Raw genomic sequence first — 14,984 nt, 5'->3', positions numbered from 1 at the left:
AGAAATATTAAGGAACTGGAAAATGTGAACCTTGGGGCCAAACTGGGATATCATCATCAGCAGGAAACTTGAATTGGGTATCAATGGGAAGGGCTTTTCTTTTCTTTGAAGAAGAAGACCAGTTCCCCATTGTTGATGAGTTGTTATTTTATTTCAGAGGAGATTGATGATGAATTAATCTGTGTGAACAAGTCTGATCGGCTCTTTATACATATATAGAGAAGCATATTCTTCACAGAGATATGTGGAGAAGAGGGTGCAAATAAATTAACAGTCAACACATGAAGATTAAAATTACAAACAACATCCATTGAAAACGTGGATGGATCGAAGTTGCTGTCTTTCGTAGAAGACAGTTCCCATTACGAAACATCTTATTGTGCTTCCAAGAGCAGCATTGGTTCGCAAGGAAACCTCATGGCTTCATTTTTCTATTAACTAAACTTGCTTACGTTGGTCTCTGTTTGTCTGAAACACAACGAAGCAATCTTTTTTCCACCAAAGAAAGTGTCAATAATAAGCTGAACATGGCAAACAGTGACGAATCATATCTGCTTAATTAATACACCCAACTATACGTATGTTACTTGCGAGATGTATTATATTTCATACCCGTGATGACATATATGATTAATTAAAAAAATTAATGCAGAATTACTTTTTTTTTTTTAAAGTTTTGACGTCATTCTTATAATTGGGGGACATATAATACTTGGATTCCAACCTTAACCCAGCTTCCTTTATTTAATGGCAGTGTATAGATCTATACAAATGGTGTTGGGTGGGTTCAAGAAATAATTTCCGTTTATTAGAGTTTTGAATTTGGTGGTGATAAAGAGAAAATAAATAAATAAATAAAGACACATGTAGAGGATACAAGAGAATCTACTTTTTTTTTTGGTAATAAAGAATCTACTTTTTTTAAGCCAACCGAATCTAGGTTGCAAGGAGTACATGTGTTTTGTGATGTATACTCTCTTAATTCTAAATATAAAACTAATTTTATAATATAAATTACATTATAAAATGAGTCTTATATTTAGGATAAAAAAATATATGTATGTGTATTTATATGTATGCATGTATGCGCGCCTTCTCCACCTATCTTCTTCACAGCTTGCATGATCATCGTACGTACATTAATAATTAATAATTAATAATAACAATACCACGCAAAGCCTTTTTAAAAAATTTAATTAATAGTTAATAATTTGGTGATTCACCTAATTAGTAATTACAACAAAACAAGGGTATTATGGATTTAGTTTAATCTTACGATTTATAAATACCAAACAATCGCTAAAGATGAAATGAGACTTTTTGATGATAATAAAATAACAATATGCGCCGTGCTTTCCGGAATACGCACAAGTTTCCTCAAAATAATAAAATAAACTAATGAAAATGATAAAAATAATCAAATAATTGTGGTTAGGCTCCAAGAAAGATTCGCTGCCAAAGTTCTTTTTTGTTTTTTATTTTTAAAAAAAACTCAGACAAATATGCGTTGTAACTGTGATATACTAACTTCGTATCTAATTATAAAAATTAGTTAATTAATTTGAATAGATTAAAAAAATAGATTAAATTAATTATTTGTAATGAATAAATATTGACTTTTCTAAAATATTTTTACTAATTAAATATATTAGTTAGATTATCACTTTTATTATAGAAGGATTACTCTAAAAAAATATTTAAATATCAAAGACAAAATAAATTACGGTATTGTATTTAGTATCAAAATAAAAATAAAACAAGAAATTATATCAGTATTATACATGATACAAAACCTGATTTATTAACCTCCCATAAGTTTTCGCTGGCAAACAGAGATTCCCATGAACTTTCTCTAGCGCAGCAACGGGTGGGTTGGGCATCCCGTGCCGTAACTCATGCCCGTTTATTACTTTCTAAAAGCACTCTCCTTAAAAGGCGGAACAAACAACAAAATGAATCAGATAACCATTATTAGAGCATCAACCATGCCTCAGCCAATATTTTAAAGTCATCAATCAAAACCAAAAATCATAGAAAAATTTTATAGAAAAATCACAAGGGCAAGAAGGATAGAATCATTTGTGAAAATGGAGATTATAGATTGAAGAAGATGAAGGAGAATGACAGAAGGCACAAAAATTTCATTGCAAAAATCACAAGAACCTTAGAGGGAAGTAAAGTCACAGACACAGAGAGAACGGGTGAGGCCATGTTGAAGCCATGAGCGTGGCCGACCCGGTTGCCGTTGTCCGTCGCGTGGTTGAGATCGGAGGTTAAGAGGTGAGGTGGCTCAGTAGCGGCGAAGGGAATGATGGTAACGGCGATGTGAGAGAGGAGAGGAAGAAGAGAGAAGCGGGTGGAGGAGGAAGGGACTGGAAAAAATGGTGATGGGTGGAGAAACGGCGATGGATTTAGAGGAAGAGAGAAACAGCGAATCGGGGGATGGGTGTAAAATGAGGAAGCGAGAGGGTTCTTGTTAATTTTTGAGTTCTAAAATTTAATTTAAATATTATATAAAAATTGGTAAAATTATTTGACATGTAAATCATGGATGGGAATCGACCTGGGGACAAGGACAAGTGATGCTAATGGGCAAGCAAAACACTTTCACCACTGAACTAAAACGACTTCTGTTAGATAAGTAGGAAAAAATAATACTCTTTTTGTCCTAAATATAAATTTTATTTTATAATACAATCTATGTTATAAAATAGTTTTTATATTTAAAACTGAAGAAGTATATTATATAAAATAAATACATATAAAAACACAAAAAATATACGAGCAGGACTGAATCCACCTCTCATTAAAAGAGAGCTTACATGCTATTAAGTTATAAGACCGATGAGATGACATATATTTCATGACTTTGACTCTCACATAGATAATGGAGATTTTTTTTGGGGTAGTTTAGTGATTTATAAAAATTGGAGGATACATAATTGGGGATTTCATCAACCTTACCCCCTTCCTCTAATTAATTCAATTTCCACGTAGCTGGTGGAGGAGGCCGTGATAAGGAAATCAAAGGCACATGTGGAGGATATCAGAGCATACGTATGTTTACATGGACCACATGTTTTTTGACATATGAGCTGCATGATCTTTGTACGTACCTTCATATTAATAATGATAACAACACGAACACTCAAGACCATTTTTTATGGTTGGTAATTTAATAACTTGGTGATTTGTAGTTGGGATCGGTGTTTTGGTTTGATGAAGATTAGAAAAAACTGTGAAACAAAGAAAATATTGGAAATTAAAGATTAAAAAAGAAAGCAATCCTTTGAATAATAACATTTGATTTGCTTTTAGTAGGATTCAAAACAAAATTGTTTTCATATTATAAGCACTGTGATTAAAAATTGATTATTTTGTTTAATTGATACAGAATTCATGGAAGAATTATACTGAGAGGCCAAATTCACAAAATAATTATTAAGAAGGCTGTCAAATTTTTCACACACAACACAAATTACTAATCAAACTATGTTAAAAATTACGTTTTTCTGCTCATAAAAAGATTTTAGACCTCCATTCTATGTTCTGTTCCCCCGATCATCAACTCTAAAGATCTCTCGCTGCCGGGAGTTAAGTTCGTTCTTTTGGTTTTTTTTTTTGGCGGTACTGGAGTTAAAGTTCGGTTAATAACTGAAGAAAGAATCGAAGTTTCAAGTTTCAGCAGCCATCAGGAGGGTCATGGAATGGATTTCATCAGAAAATGCAACGTTATACTCACATTGGGGGGCTTGAAGAAGGATGAGGGACCCTCTATTGCCTAGCTTTTGAATAAATAATCCCTTCCACATTTTTCATATTAACAACCTTAGACTTTTCAGGCCCCAAAAAAAAAAAAAACAACCTTAGACAACTACGCAATTGTCCAAGCACCATGATCATAATTCATAAATACAACCCCATGTGATCACATATTAATCCTCTAAATATTCTTCTCCTTTCCCCCTTAAAAAGAATACCAGTTGCATAAATAAACAAGCTTTAAAGAATAAAGCTTAGAGCCTACCTAAAGCCTATGTGTATAACATTCAAGCTTCATCACCATTCCAGTTTCTCTTCACCTTTGGACCTATGGGTCCTTCCTCTCCCAACACTTCATTCGGCAATCCCCTCACTATCTTCTCGAACGCAGATTTCAGCCTTCCCGGCAACATTTTCTCTGCTTTCCTTATCTCCTCCTCCGTGTCATAAGTTACCTTCGGACCCCATTGCCTGAAGTAGTTCAGCCATGGCGGCTCCGCCACCACTCCAGGTCCCAAATATTCTGCAGATACCACCTCAAATCTTGACCCCAAATCCGCTATCATGTTGCTCTTATCAGTGTCGTTTCTGATTCCGATTCCGCTACTTCCCTGCAATACAAGGCCAGATTGTGCGTACATGGCGTGCCCGTGTAAGGAAGAATACGCCACAGGTTTGTTGCCATTTTGGTATTCGAGCTGGGAGGCGTCGACCCAGGTGCCTCCGCTGTGTTCTGAGAAGTAGATTTGATAAAGTTGGCCATTGAAATTGCTTATTCTTAGGGTCACGTGCTCCCAGTCCCCCACGTGCTCGCCGATCTTCCCCAACGAGACATTGATGAATTCTACTTTTGCTCTTGCTGGCCCATTGAAAGGGTAGAATATCCACATGGCTATGTCTGTGAATGTTCCTCCGAGCATGGGTTTTACGTGTATATAAGAATGGAAGCTCTCTAGATTTCCTTTTTTCACTCTTTCCTTGTTGGCTTGATCAGTAGGTAGGTCTAACCAATAGGCACCGTCATTGTTGGGATCTTGAGGGAGGTTAGTGCCGTTTGGTTGTACAGGGACAGGTTTTGACTCTTCCCCTTTCTTGTATAACAATGCCCCATTGGCGAAATACCAGTTCACAGAGGAGGGTAGATATTGTTCATCAGGATGCAAGTACATTACTGGAGAGTAAGCTTGGACTATTGCCTCTATTTGATGTAGATTAGGCATAGAGATTGAGTTACCATTCGTGTTCTTCAAGCAGGCAATAGAGAGAGGGGTGGTGGTTCCTCCATTTTGAACAATGAAAGTCCCTACACGGACAGCCTGAGCTCGAGTGTCCCTATTGCTTGGTCTTGCATCATAGACATTTAGTCCATTGGGGTCATAGTTCTTGCCTGGTCCCCAAATCCATGAGTATGTCTCGGGTTGGTCGGTGAGGTCTGATCGGACACACCGGATTCTGTCAAGGGAAGGCTTTTCCGGGGAGGTTGTGACTACATGGCCGAGAGCTTTGTAGCCGTCAGGGGCTATTGGTAGCCAAACATAACCAGGGCCATTTTGCTTGAGTTTCAGAGAATTGCTGCTCCATATCAGCTTATAATCGACTGGAGCTTTTAGAGATGCATTGCTGGGTGGAGAGTCATCTTTTGCCACCAGAACCCATCCAAAAAGAGGTTTGTTGTTGGGTTGGCTATAGAAACCTAACGGGTAGAATCCTTCAGGTATTCCTGTTGGCTCAAAAAAGGTTGCCCCAGCATTACCCGGTCCCCCTTCAAAGGTGGCCCAAATTTTGTTAAATGTTGAAACTTGAGACACTCGCAATCCACCTAGAACAATGACTCCAGTGGCAAATCCTTTACCTGCATAGGAGCATTCAAACGATAAAGCGAGAGCCAACAAGAAAGAGAAACAAGGAAAAACTACATTTTGTCCCTAAAGATGACCTCATCTCAATTGGCTCCCTTAAAAAATTCTTTGTATCAATTCAGCATTTTATCCTGCCTCTGATCTTTTTTCCAGGGGTGGCAAAATAATATCACAAGATTTTTGAAAGGATGCTCTGATTAAAGTAATGCGGGAAAAAAACTTCAAGCAAGCCAATTAACATTGGGTCATATTAGGAGGATTAAAATGAAGTTTTACTCAAAGAAACATAACCATGGCTTATCAGAATATCTATGTTGCAGAACGAAGAAAGGAAAAAGGCAAGAAGAGAAAGCACACCTGGTGGCCAAACTGGCGGAGCAGCAGGAAGCTTGAATGTAGTCTCAATGGCCGGAGGTTGAGGTCGCTTTTTCTTGAACAGACCACGCACTGCCAAAGAAGAAGAGGTTGTGGGAGAATTTCCCATGGATTAATCAAGAGGAGATTGAATAGTATGATGAATATGGATGTATGACAAAAGCAGAGGATTTTGGAAAAAGCAGCCTGTGACTTCGATGAAAAATGTGAGGCACTAAGATGATTCAGAAAATAGACATATATAAAGGAGCAATCCAAGGCTGTGTCTTGCAAGAAAGCCAGTTCGGCTAAATAGTTATGCTTCTACTTTTCATCCTTGTTTAAGTTCCCTTCCACACCAAGTCATCATACTCATTTTAGTAATTAGCTTTCCTTGTTGACCAGTTCTTGACATGTTAAAGGCAGGAAAATTTTCCAGGTATTTTACCATGTTTATAAATTATATACCAAGCTAATTATGAGAATAAGACAAGATAAAATATGCCTTCTCCTATTTTCATTCAGGTTAGACACATTTTAAATGAGTATTTTAGTGACATGTCCGTGAGCATCTCTATTTTTAGCTATTCATAGACTTATATTAAAATTTATATAGTTGCTCACACCTAACGTGCTTGCTCGACATAAAGAGCATGTAAATGAGCACGAGTGACTCTGTTTTGGGGCAAGTATCAGGTCCTTTCTCCCCCTCCCCTGTTTCTAGCTGGAAGGTATCAAAATGGTGAAGACTCACAGAGTATTAAAAAAGTTTGGAAGAAACATCCTAAAATTTCCATGGCTGAATATCTTTATCTATTTTTTATTGAAATAGGCAGGAAAATGTTGATACTGAAGGGATAGAGAACGATCGCAAGACACCTGAGAAAAGTTACAACCTTCATGACTTATTTCTCATTCAATGCTCAATAATTTCTATAGTTTGATATTGATAATATTGGGTACCAATGCCGTACCAAGTTATATTCATATGGCTCAGGAAAAGCAAAGGGTAAAGGTATATCCTTGCCTTGTGGAGGCGACCTTGCTCTTCTTGGCAACCAACTAGTCGTACGTTTCACGTTTTTGTTACGTCATTCATTAAATATGCTCAAGAGATATCAAATTCAACAACTACATAATACTCCTCCGACTCTAAATATTACAGCTCTGTAAAATAAGTTTTATATTTAGAATCGAAGTACTTTTGAAGACTTTATTTTTGGCTAATATAATAACCAAAAATTTTAATATATATGTAATCCTACTTTTCTATCTTTGTTTTCCTGCCAGCCTCACGGTGCTACAAGTTGGGCATGCAAATGTCACTGTATCTGAGGCTAATTATTTACATCACTTCTATGATTGAATAAAAGTTTTCAAAATTTATCACTTTGACTGCGACGCTGTGCTGACCATTTTCACTTATTTCCGTGACTTAATCATTTGGCAAAATCATGGATTGAGACGTAATGAGGTTAACAGGGGATTAGATGAGTTTAGATATTTAAAATGCAAAATTTACAGGGAGTAAGATTTTTTTTTTATTTATTTCAGACACATTATTTTCATTTTTTATTTATATTCTATTTTAAAAATATTTTTCTGGCAAAAAATTTTAAAAGTATTTTATAAACTTAGGATTTTATTATTTAACCAATATATAAATGTAGTTAACACGTCCTTCTCATAAACATTATTTTGAACCGTCCTTGTCCCTAAATATCAGTCTCTCGTGGCGGTCGACGATCGTGCAGGTGGTTAGTGTTGATTTAGATTTTTATATTTTTTACGTAAATAATTTTGTATTCGAAATAAATTAAATCCAAATTTAAGTTTTATATGCACTGTTGTAAATTTACAAATATGGTATACATATTTATTTTATAATGCAAATGGCCAAAAAAAAATGCCCTAGGTTTTTTTTCCTTGGAAATCACCCCTACGGCTATCGTCTTCCTTGAATGATCATGTCGGAGCCTCTCCATTTTAGAACTAAAATGCTAGGCGAAGATGAGCAGGTTCGAGGGTGGAACTTGGAGGCATAAAAATGAAGTACTTCTGACTAACCAACTGGTGTTTCCCTTGGAATAAATGTTAAATTAATTATAAAAATTAAAGCTAACTTGGCTGATGCCCCTCAGCCCCTCCTTTTTCTTCTGCAAATCTCTTTTTCTGAACTGAACTTAAAAAAAGTTGCAGCCGAATTCAGATTTAAGACTATTATAACGAACCAGAAGCTGACAAAAAGAACAAAATCATCCAAAAGCTTTGTTGTAGAAAACTATTTTAATCTTCTCTTAATTGGTTTTTATACTTGTCTCCAGAAATCTGAATCTATCATCATCATCATCACAGAACAGCAAGGAGGAAGAACATTGCGAAAAGCAAACAAAAAAGGAAGCTAATGCAGAAGAAAACTCACATGAAAACCGTTCCACCGGAGCAGCTTCGAGAGGCGCCATTTCCGCAGCTGCCAACAGAAGCGCAACAAACACCAAGTCCGCCAGGCGAATCATTCTAGGATACTTGTTCAACTACAGATCTCCGAAATCTGAGGCTCCGGCGGCCACCGTGAATGGGGAGGATGAGCGAGTGAAAAATGATGGAGAAGAGAAGCGGAGAAATCTATGGGAAGCGGAGGGAACTGAGAGAGGCGTGCTATATGTTAAGATGTGCTTTTTGGTTTATGTTGCTTGACCAACCATATGCTCTGCTGCCCTTCCTCTGTCTTTCTCTGTCGCTCTGTTCAACTTTCTTTAATGGCTATCAACCTAAAAGCTAAATGCAATTGTTTACTGTTTCATTCTTTCCTGCTTTCTTTCTTTCTTAATTCTTACTTTCTGTGGTGATTGGTTATGAATTTCTCTTTTTCTTTTTTGTTAATGTGCGGCACATGAATGAACAGTTGCAGCACAGGAGGAATCAAAATCAACTCTTCTCCTCATTTCAAGGATCAATAAAAAGAATGTTCGTCTTTATGTGAATTGTTTTGGTTAAATTAAATTAAAATTTTTTTTGGTGAAAATATCAATATGTATAAAATAACGATCCTTAACTGAAGATCTAGTTATAATAATACTGACAGGAATGTTTTTTCATTTTTGGTGGGTAAAATGATGACAAGAATGTTACCAGTTTCACCTTTTTTTTAATATTCAGTTTAGGATCTATAATAAGGTGGGTCATGGGGCGTTTAAAATTAGTGGTGAAGAATAGTTCCATTGTTAAACAAAATTGAAAGGTAATTGAATTCAATATATTTTCTTATATCACCTCTTATCCTAATTATAAGATATTGTTTATGGACTACAAATGAGTTTTTATGATTAAGACCGGAAATAGTACCTTTGATATTAATTATTTAATTAAAATAGGATAATTTGATAATAAGATATTTATCAAACCCAATAGATCCTTTTGAAATACTTTGTTCCTTTAAATTAAGTTATAAAATAGTAATCTCATGTGCATTGAGAATTCATGATCGTGCATAATGAAATTTATACAGAAGACAAGACGATAAATGAAAGCGAGTATAGAAATAGGGGTAATGAAGCAGCTAAGTAAGTAATGAATTAATAATTTAATATGAAGAAGAGTTTAAGATGAATTTTTTGGTAACTAAGCATAAGAATAGAGACATGGATGGATAGATTTGGGTGGCGGCCAAACTGGAATGCACCAACCGGTAATGGCGCAAAGGTTACGAACTTTCTGAAGGGAATAAAACCTAATTTTGCGGGCTCTGTACCATGATAAGATTCAGATATGGACGGCATGGTAACACGTAATGGAACGAGAAGGAGAATGGAAACATGATTGCCGAGGAAAAGAAAAATTTTAATCAACTCGATTTGAAAAATTAGAAAAATAGATTTTTAAAATTTTAACAAAAACTAAATAATATAAATAATAATTAATTAAAAGTTTTAAATTTTATTTTTCTATTTTTTCGAGCTTGTTAAATTTTTTCGTTCCCTCCCCTCTTCTATTTCTCTCGCACGGACTCTGAAAAAGATAACGAGAAGTGGGGCCCATTTAAATATGAAGAAGACGATATGGTCCGCGGATTGCACCCTCCTTGGGTGGGAAGGCACCCCATTTTGACAAAACACCTTATCTTCTTTCTTTGTTCACACCACACAGGCACACATCCCCTCCTCCATTAATTCCCACTCATGCTCTCTGCTGTACCACAACTGAACATTAATAAATAATTTTTTTTTAAAATCTGCAGACTTAAGGCCGTGCTTAGTTGGAGTAGGAGGTCCTAGGGGATTGAAATTGAAATCGGGATTGAAAAAGTTGGCTAAAAGAGCATTTGTTTGGTATATTGAATTACTTATATAGGACTTGAGAATTCCATTGAGGATGTAATCTTAGAAATTCGTGTTTCAAATTAATTTTTTTAATCAAAATGCCCTCTTTCTCACATGTTACTGATCCTTGAACCAGACACAGTGGAGAAAGCTTGAGAAGATGGCTATGATAAATGATTTTTAGGGTTATAAATTTTTTTCTTTTCAAATTATAGAGGATATTATAGTCTTTTGACCATTTTTTTGGCTGCGTATTTAGAAAAAAAAATCAATGCAAGAATTTCATTCAAATTGATCAAAATTTGTTCTTAAAGGGCCCTGAGGCTGTGTACATGGGTCAGCTGCGGGGCATTTCAGGTACTGGCTGAAAAAAATATCAGTTTTTTTGTTTTTGCTTTGCCAACTTGTGAATTGGGTTTCAAATGGGCCCAAAATTAGCCTGGTTTTCCTCTGGGTTGGACCGAGCCTGTACCAGCTTAGGCCTGGTCCATTTTAAAATTATAAAAAAAAATTATCTTTTTGATAATCTTACTCTATTTTGGATAGTAAATATTCTTCTAGAATAAAATCACCGAGGGCAACATATTAGGCCGCCATATTCATGGCGTCAACCTCTAATTATACCTGCTTTCGCGGATAATGTCTCAGTTAATTTTTCTTAAAGAATTTAAGTTGTGAGCCTCTAATTAATTAATTTTTGAATTGAATTAATGGTAAATAGTTACAAATATCTTCCAAAACGTAGCGCGTCGCGCGATATTCTTAGTCTTGTCTATAAAGCTAGAAATGTGCATTTAATTCAACCATTAGATCAAATTAAACCGTCAAAATTTAATACTTTATCAAAGAATAATACTTACATCAAGTTACTTACATCTATTATATCAAGGTCTTCCATCAAATATGATCATGTTTCATATTTTTAAAATATTTAATTATAAATCCACATGAAATGAGAAAAGACACATGGCTATGTGTGATTAGAAAATTTGACATAATTTATATGAATAAATTATTATACCATTAAATAATAAAAAAGTAAAGGAACAAATTTCAACTGTTAATTTTTTTTAAGAAAATGTCAAAATTGCAATAAAAAATTACTTTATAAAAAGATTTTAACAACAATCTTTCCGCTATAGTAGCTGTTAACTGTTTAGATTAAAATTTAAAAAATTAAATTTATTTATTTATTTTATTATTTAAGATAATAATAATATAGATTTAATACAATGATTGAGATGAAAAGTTTTTTTTAAAAAAAAGAGAGGAAAGGATGAGGAGAGAGTTCTCTCCCAACAATTATTTCCTTGAAAAGGTTGGCCTATGCAAAAGAAAATACTAATTAATTTGTTTCGCCATTCATCCACTCAAAAGTCTAATAATAGTATAAATTCATCTCATGACAGGAGACTCATTATTCAACAAAATATTTTTTAAAAAAAATCAAAAGAAAATAAAGCACCTAACTTAACTAATCCCTAGAAATTAATACTAAAATATTGATGCAAAGCACGCATATTGATTAAGATTGCAATCCCCTAAAAAGCAATGCTTTCATGCATATTAAATATTAACTTGTTTGGACACGCTTATTTAAGTGGTTATAAGATAAAACTTCTCCCAATACTTACACGATATTTCATTTTATAAGCCATTTCAAACCAGCTCACATTCAAGAGCAATGCTTTAACATGTCAAACAAGTTTTGAGCGACTCAATCAAAAAAAAAGGCTGAATAATGCAAAATGCTGAACAGCCAGGAAACATCACTTAGAATGCAAAAGCCAGAAGTCACGAAGCCATTGGACCACTCCATTTGTTCTCATCGCTACTTCACAGGAGTGTAGTTGAAATATCCATTTCCTGGCCCCTATTCTAATAACTACTCACTCATTAAAGTTGCATTTATGCTAATTAACCTTTCCCATCATGGTTTTTGATTATCTGTACATTATGACCGCTTTCTTCCATCGCAATCCATCGCTTTCTTCTCCTGAGGTTAAGTTTAAACAAGTGGAAAATTGTTAGACACCTATTAAAAAGCTGCATTTACTTAACAAATCACATAAATAATATTATACCATCTTGTGTTCAATGAATGGCAACCAATTGTTATATAAGGCTATTAAAAATTAAGTTTTTGTTAACAATTATCTGATGCTCAATACTAAGTAGCAGCTACATATTTAATATTACTTCATATTCTTAATATAAGAGCTAACTGAAGATTTAACTTAGTTATAAATATAAAACCTCAAACCACTTTGTCTTTTATATTTATTCATTTTGCCTGCACATATTAAGAAATCTACGTTAAGGGGTAGTTTCAATGTATATAATTAATAAGAATATTTTAAAAAAGATAATATTTATTTATTATAAATAATGATTAATTTAATTAATTTTCTTAATATTCACAAATTAGTTATCTAGCTTCTATATTAAAGACCGGATATAGCATATAATTATCATTGGTAGTTCATTCAGTAAATTTTTTTAATGTACGAAAACACTTTGTTGTGCTACTTTTAAACTATAACATTTACCTTAATCATCCTGATCATCAATCACCCATCGAACTGCTAGTACTATTCCTAGAGACAAATCTACGTATTCATGAATAAATTACTTTTGATAACGAGCACCATAATATGATCATGGTGAGGGTGCACTTCCCCGAATTTGCTGAAATGACTTGTTATCTAAGTAAAACAAGGTCCTAGGTCCACCATTAAGTAAACTAACCTTTACTGATATTAATTAGTTTCGAGTAAGGAAAGGGTTGCAGTACCATATATATGTCCATATCACACAAAGTAATGTATGAATATTTTCCAAGTATGAACATCACACATATCTTGTTTCACTATTTTCGTCTAAATCCTAAATCAGAAAATTAAACTAATGCTAAACAAAAGAAATCGAGGTGAATCATTTCTTCTTTCTTGCACTCATCCTCAAACCAGAAAACACCATTGACATTTAGATTACTTGCACTTCTTGATTAGCTTCCCCCTATCTCAACCTCTATAAATTCAGAAACACAGCCATGAAAACCCCACAAACAACAACACCAACACCATCTGGTTTTTAACTGAGCTTGGAGCAAGAAGAAAACCATGATGAGATCATCTTCAGTTTCAGTTTGTGGCCTTGTTCTTCTTGTTCTTGTGGTGGTCCTGACTGCTTCAAGCTCATCAGAAGCAGCCATATCATGCAGTGATGTGGTGAAGGACCTGAGGCCTTGTGTGAGCTACTTGTCAGGTGGAAGCGGGAAGCCGCCGCCGGCTTGCTGCTCCGGCGCAAAGTCACTTGCTTCTGCCGCATCAACCACCGCAGATAGGAAGACTGCTTGTAACTGCATCAAGTCTTCTGCTAAGAGCCTCACCATTAAATCTCAGCTTGCTCAATCTCTCCCTTCCAACTGTGGCATCAGCATTCCCTTCTCTATTTCCCCCGACACTGACTGCTCCAAGTAATTAACTCCTTTACTTCTTTATCTTACATAACACAAAACATGTTTTTCTCTTTCATTATATAGAATTTCAGACCAACCATGCATGTTGTTTCCTTTGGTGATGTGGTGACTCGTTATAAATTTTGTGTTTTATGATGATACTGATCCCTTGTTCCATTGTTTTCTCATGCACTTGCTATGATTATATGACTTATATATAACACATTATTTTCTTTTTTTTATATACAAATAACACTTTTTTTTATGATTTATTTTAAGAATTCTTGCAATATGGTATTTGATATTATCTATATATATATGGTACTTGATTTTTCTTTTTTTTTTGCATGCTTTGCTTGCTTGACATGTTTTATGTGCATTTAAGGTTATTAATTTACTTAATAGTCATTTTAATTATATTTTAATGGTGTTTGGTGAACATAAATAGTCTAAATATTTTAAAATGATTTTTTCCTTTAATAAAATTAACAAAGTGCTGGTTGTATATTAACAGGAAAGTAAAAAATCAATATACATATACTATTGGGAAAAAGTCCGACACACACACACACACACATATGTATAGACACGCGTGTGTATCAATAGAAATCATATTATTCATCACAGAGTTGGAAGTAAACGTTCCCAATTAAGTACGTATACTATGAACAACGTGTGAACCCTTTACATATTTATTCATCCCTGACTTAGCTTGGTTTAATTATTTACCTTTAGCAGATTTAATTTACTTCATAAAAATTCCATAATTCCTTTAGATATAGTCAGTGAATTAAATCTTATTTCGTCGATATTTTGGCCCATTTTTTTGGTTGACCCGTTATTTTTTTGTTTTTGCCACAGTCTGTAAAATAACTAATCGGATGTTTAATATTATTGTTGATTAATTATCTGGGTGGAAATTTTGCAGGATTAGTTAAGACTTGGAAGAGAAGGGTGTTTTGCAGGGCATCAGCATGAAGAGCAAAGTTTTCTAATATTATTATGTATGGGAATTATATGTTTGTAATAAACAGAAATCTGCTCTATGTGGATTTCTTTTCTGTTTGGATCTTATGATTATAGGTATGTTGTTTCCATTTTACATATTATATTGATACCCCATTACTCTTTAAATTTCAGAAGTATTTCTCTGTGTATTAAGCTTCCCTGCTATGTATAATCCAAAATAAATGTTCCAATTTTATGAAATCAGTCCATTAATTAAAAAAA

General features: G+C 34.3%; 4 protein-coding genes across 7 annotated transcripts in view; 1 reads left to right on the top strand and 3 right to left on the bottom strand.

Annotated features, from left to right (window-relative positions):
- Window positions 1–2,461, bottom strand: part of LOC114755064 (uncharacterized) — a 4,207-nt gene extending 1,746 nt beyond the window's left edge. The window contains exon 1 of one of the 2 annotated variants that reach the window (XM_028943932.1): window positions 2,189–2,461. In XM_028943932.1, the coding sequence (XP_028799765.1) occupies window positions 2,189–2,222 (34 nt within the window). In that variant the 5' untranslated portion in view covers window positions 2,223–2,461. Of the gene's footprint in view, window positions 1–30; window positions 559–2,188 lie in introns of those variants that run through there. The other variant, XM_028943930.1, reaches the window with a different exon arrangement.
- The window catches only part of LOC114755063 (uncharacterized), a 22,244-nt gene extending 13,459 nt beyond the window's left edge, over window positions 1–8,785 (bottom strand). Inside the window, exons 1-4 of one of the 3 annotated variants that reach the window (XR_003741272.1) lie at window positions 8,398–8,785; window positions 5,979–6,068; window positions 3,866–5,614; window positions 3,673–3,828 (exon numbers count right to left, since the gene is read on the bottom strand). Coding sequence is in view for 2 of the 3 variants with exons in the window: in XM_028943929.1 (XP_028799762.1) it covers window positions 4,050–5,614; window positions 5,979–6,068; window positions 8,398–8,491 (1,749 nt within the window). In the remaining variant the exon portion in view is untranslated. Of the gene's footprint in view, window positions 1–3,672; window positions 5,615–5,978; window positions 6,069–8,397 lie in introns of those variants that run through there. The other 2 variants (XM_028943929.1, XM_028943928.1) reach the window with 2 other exon arrangements.
- Window positions 1–14,515, bottom strand: part of LOC114755061 (uncharacterized) — a 20,563-nt gene extending 6,048 nt beyond the window's left edge. Inside the window, exons 1-2 of the mRNA XM_028943926.1 lie at window positions 14,504–14,515; window positions 12,556–12,559 (exon numbers count right to left, since the gene is read on the bottom strand). Coding sequence (XP_028799759.1) covers window positions 12,556–12,559; window position 14,504 — 5 coding nt within the window. The 5' untranslated portion in view covers window positions 14,505–14,515. The remainder of the gene's footprint in view (window positions 1–12,555; window positions 12,560–14,503) is intronic.
- Window positions 13,349–14,984, top strand: LOC114755066 (non-specific lipid-transfer protein 8). The gene is made up of 2 exons (XM_028943938.1): window positions 13,349–13,772; window positions 14,683–14,984. The coding sequence occupies exons 1-2, from the start codon at window positions 13,417–13,419 to the stop codon at window positions 14,690–14,692; spliced, it is 366 nt and encodes a 121-aa protein (XP_028799771.1). The 5' UTR covers window positions 13,349–13,416; the 3' UTR covers window positions 14,693–14,984.

This window comes from Neltuma alba, unplaced genomic scaffold (genome assembly GCF_004799145.2).
Source record: "Neltuma alba isolate B1F8T4 unplaced genomic scaffold, ASM479914v2 tig00010229_pilon, whole genome shotgun sequence".
NCBI lineage: Eukaryota > Viridiplantae > Streptophyta > Magnoliopsida > Fabales > Fabaceae > Neltuma > Neltuma alba.
The sequence above is the reverse complement of the archived record's forward strand: the minus strand, read 5'-3'. Positions and strand labels throughout refer to the sequence as shown.

Coding starts and splice junctions, on each gene's coding strand:
- LOC114755066 (XM_028943938.1), top strand. CDS start 13,417: ATGATGAGATCATCTTCAGTTTCAGTTTGTGGCCTTGTTCTTCTTGTT.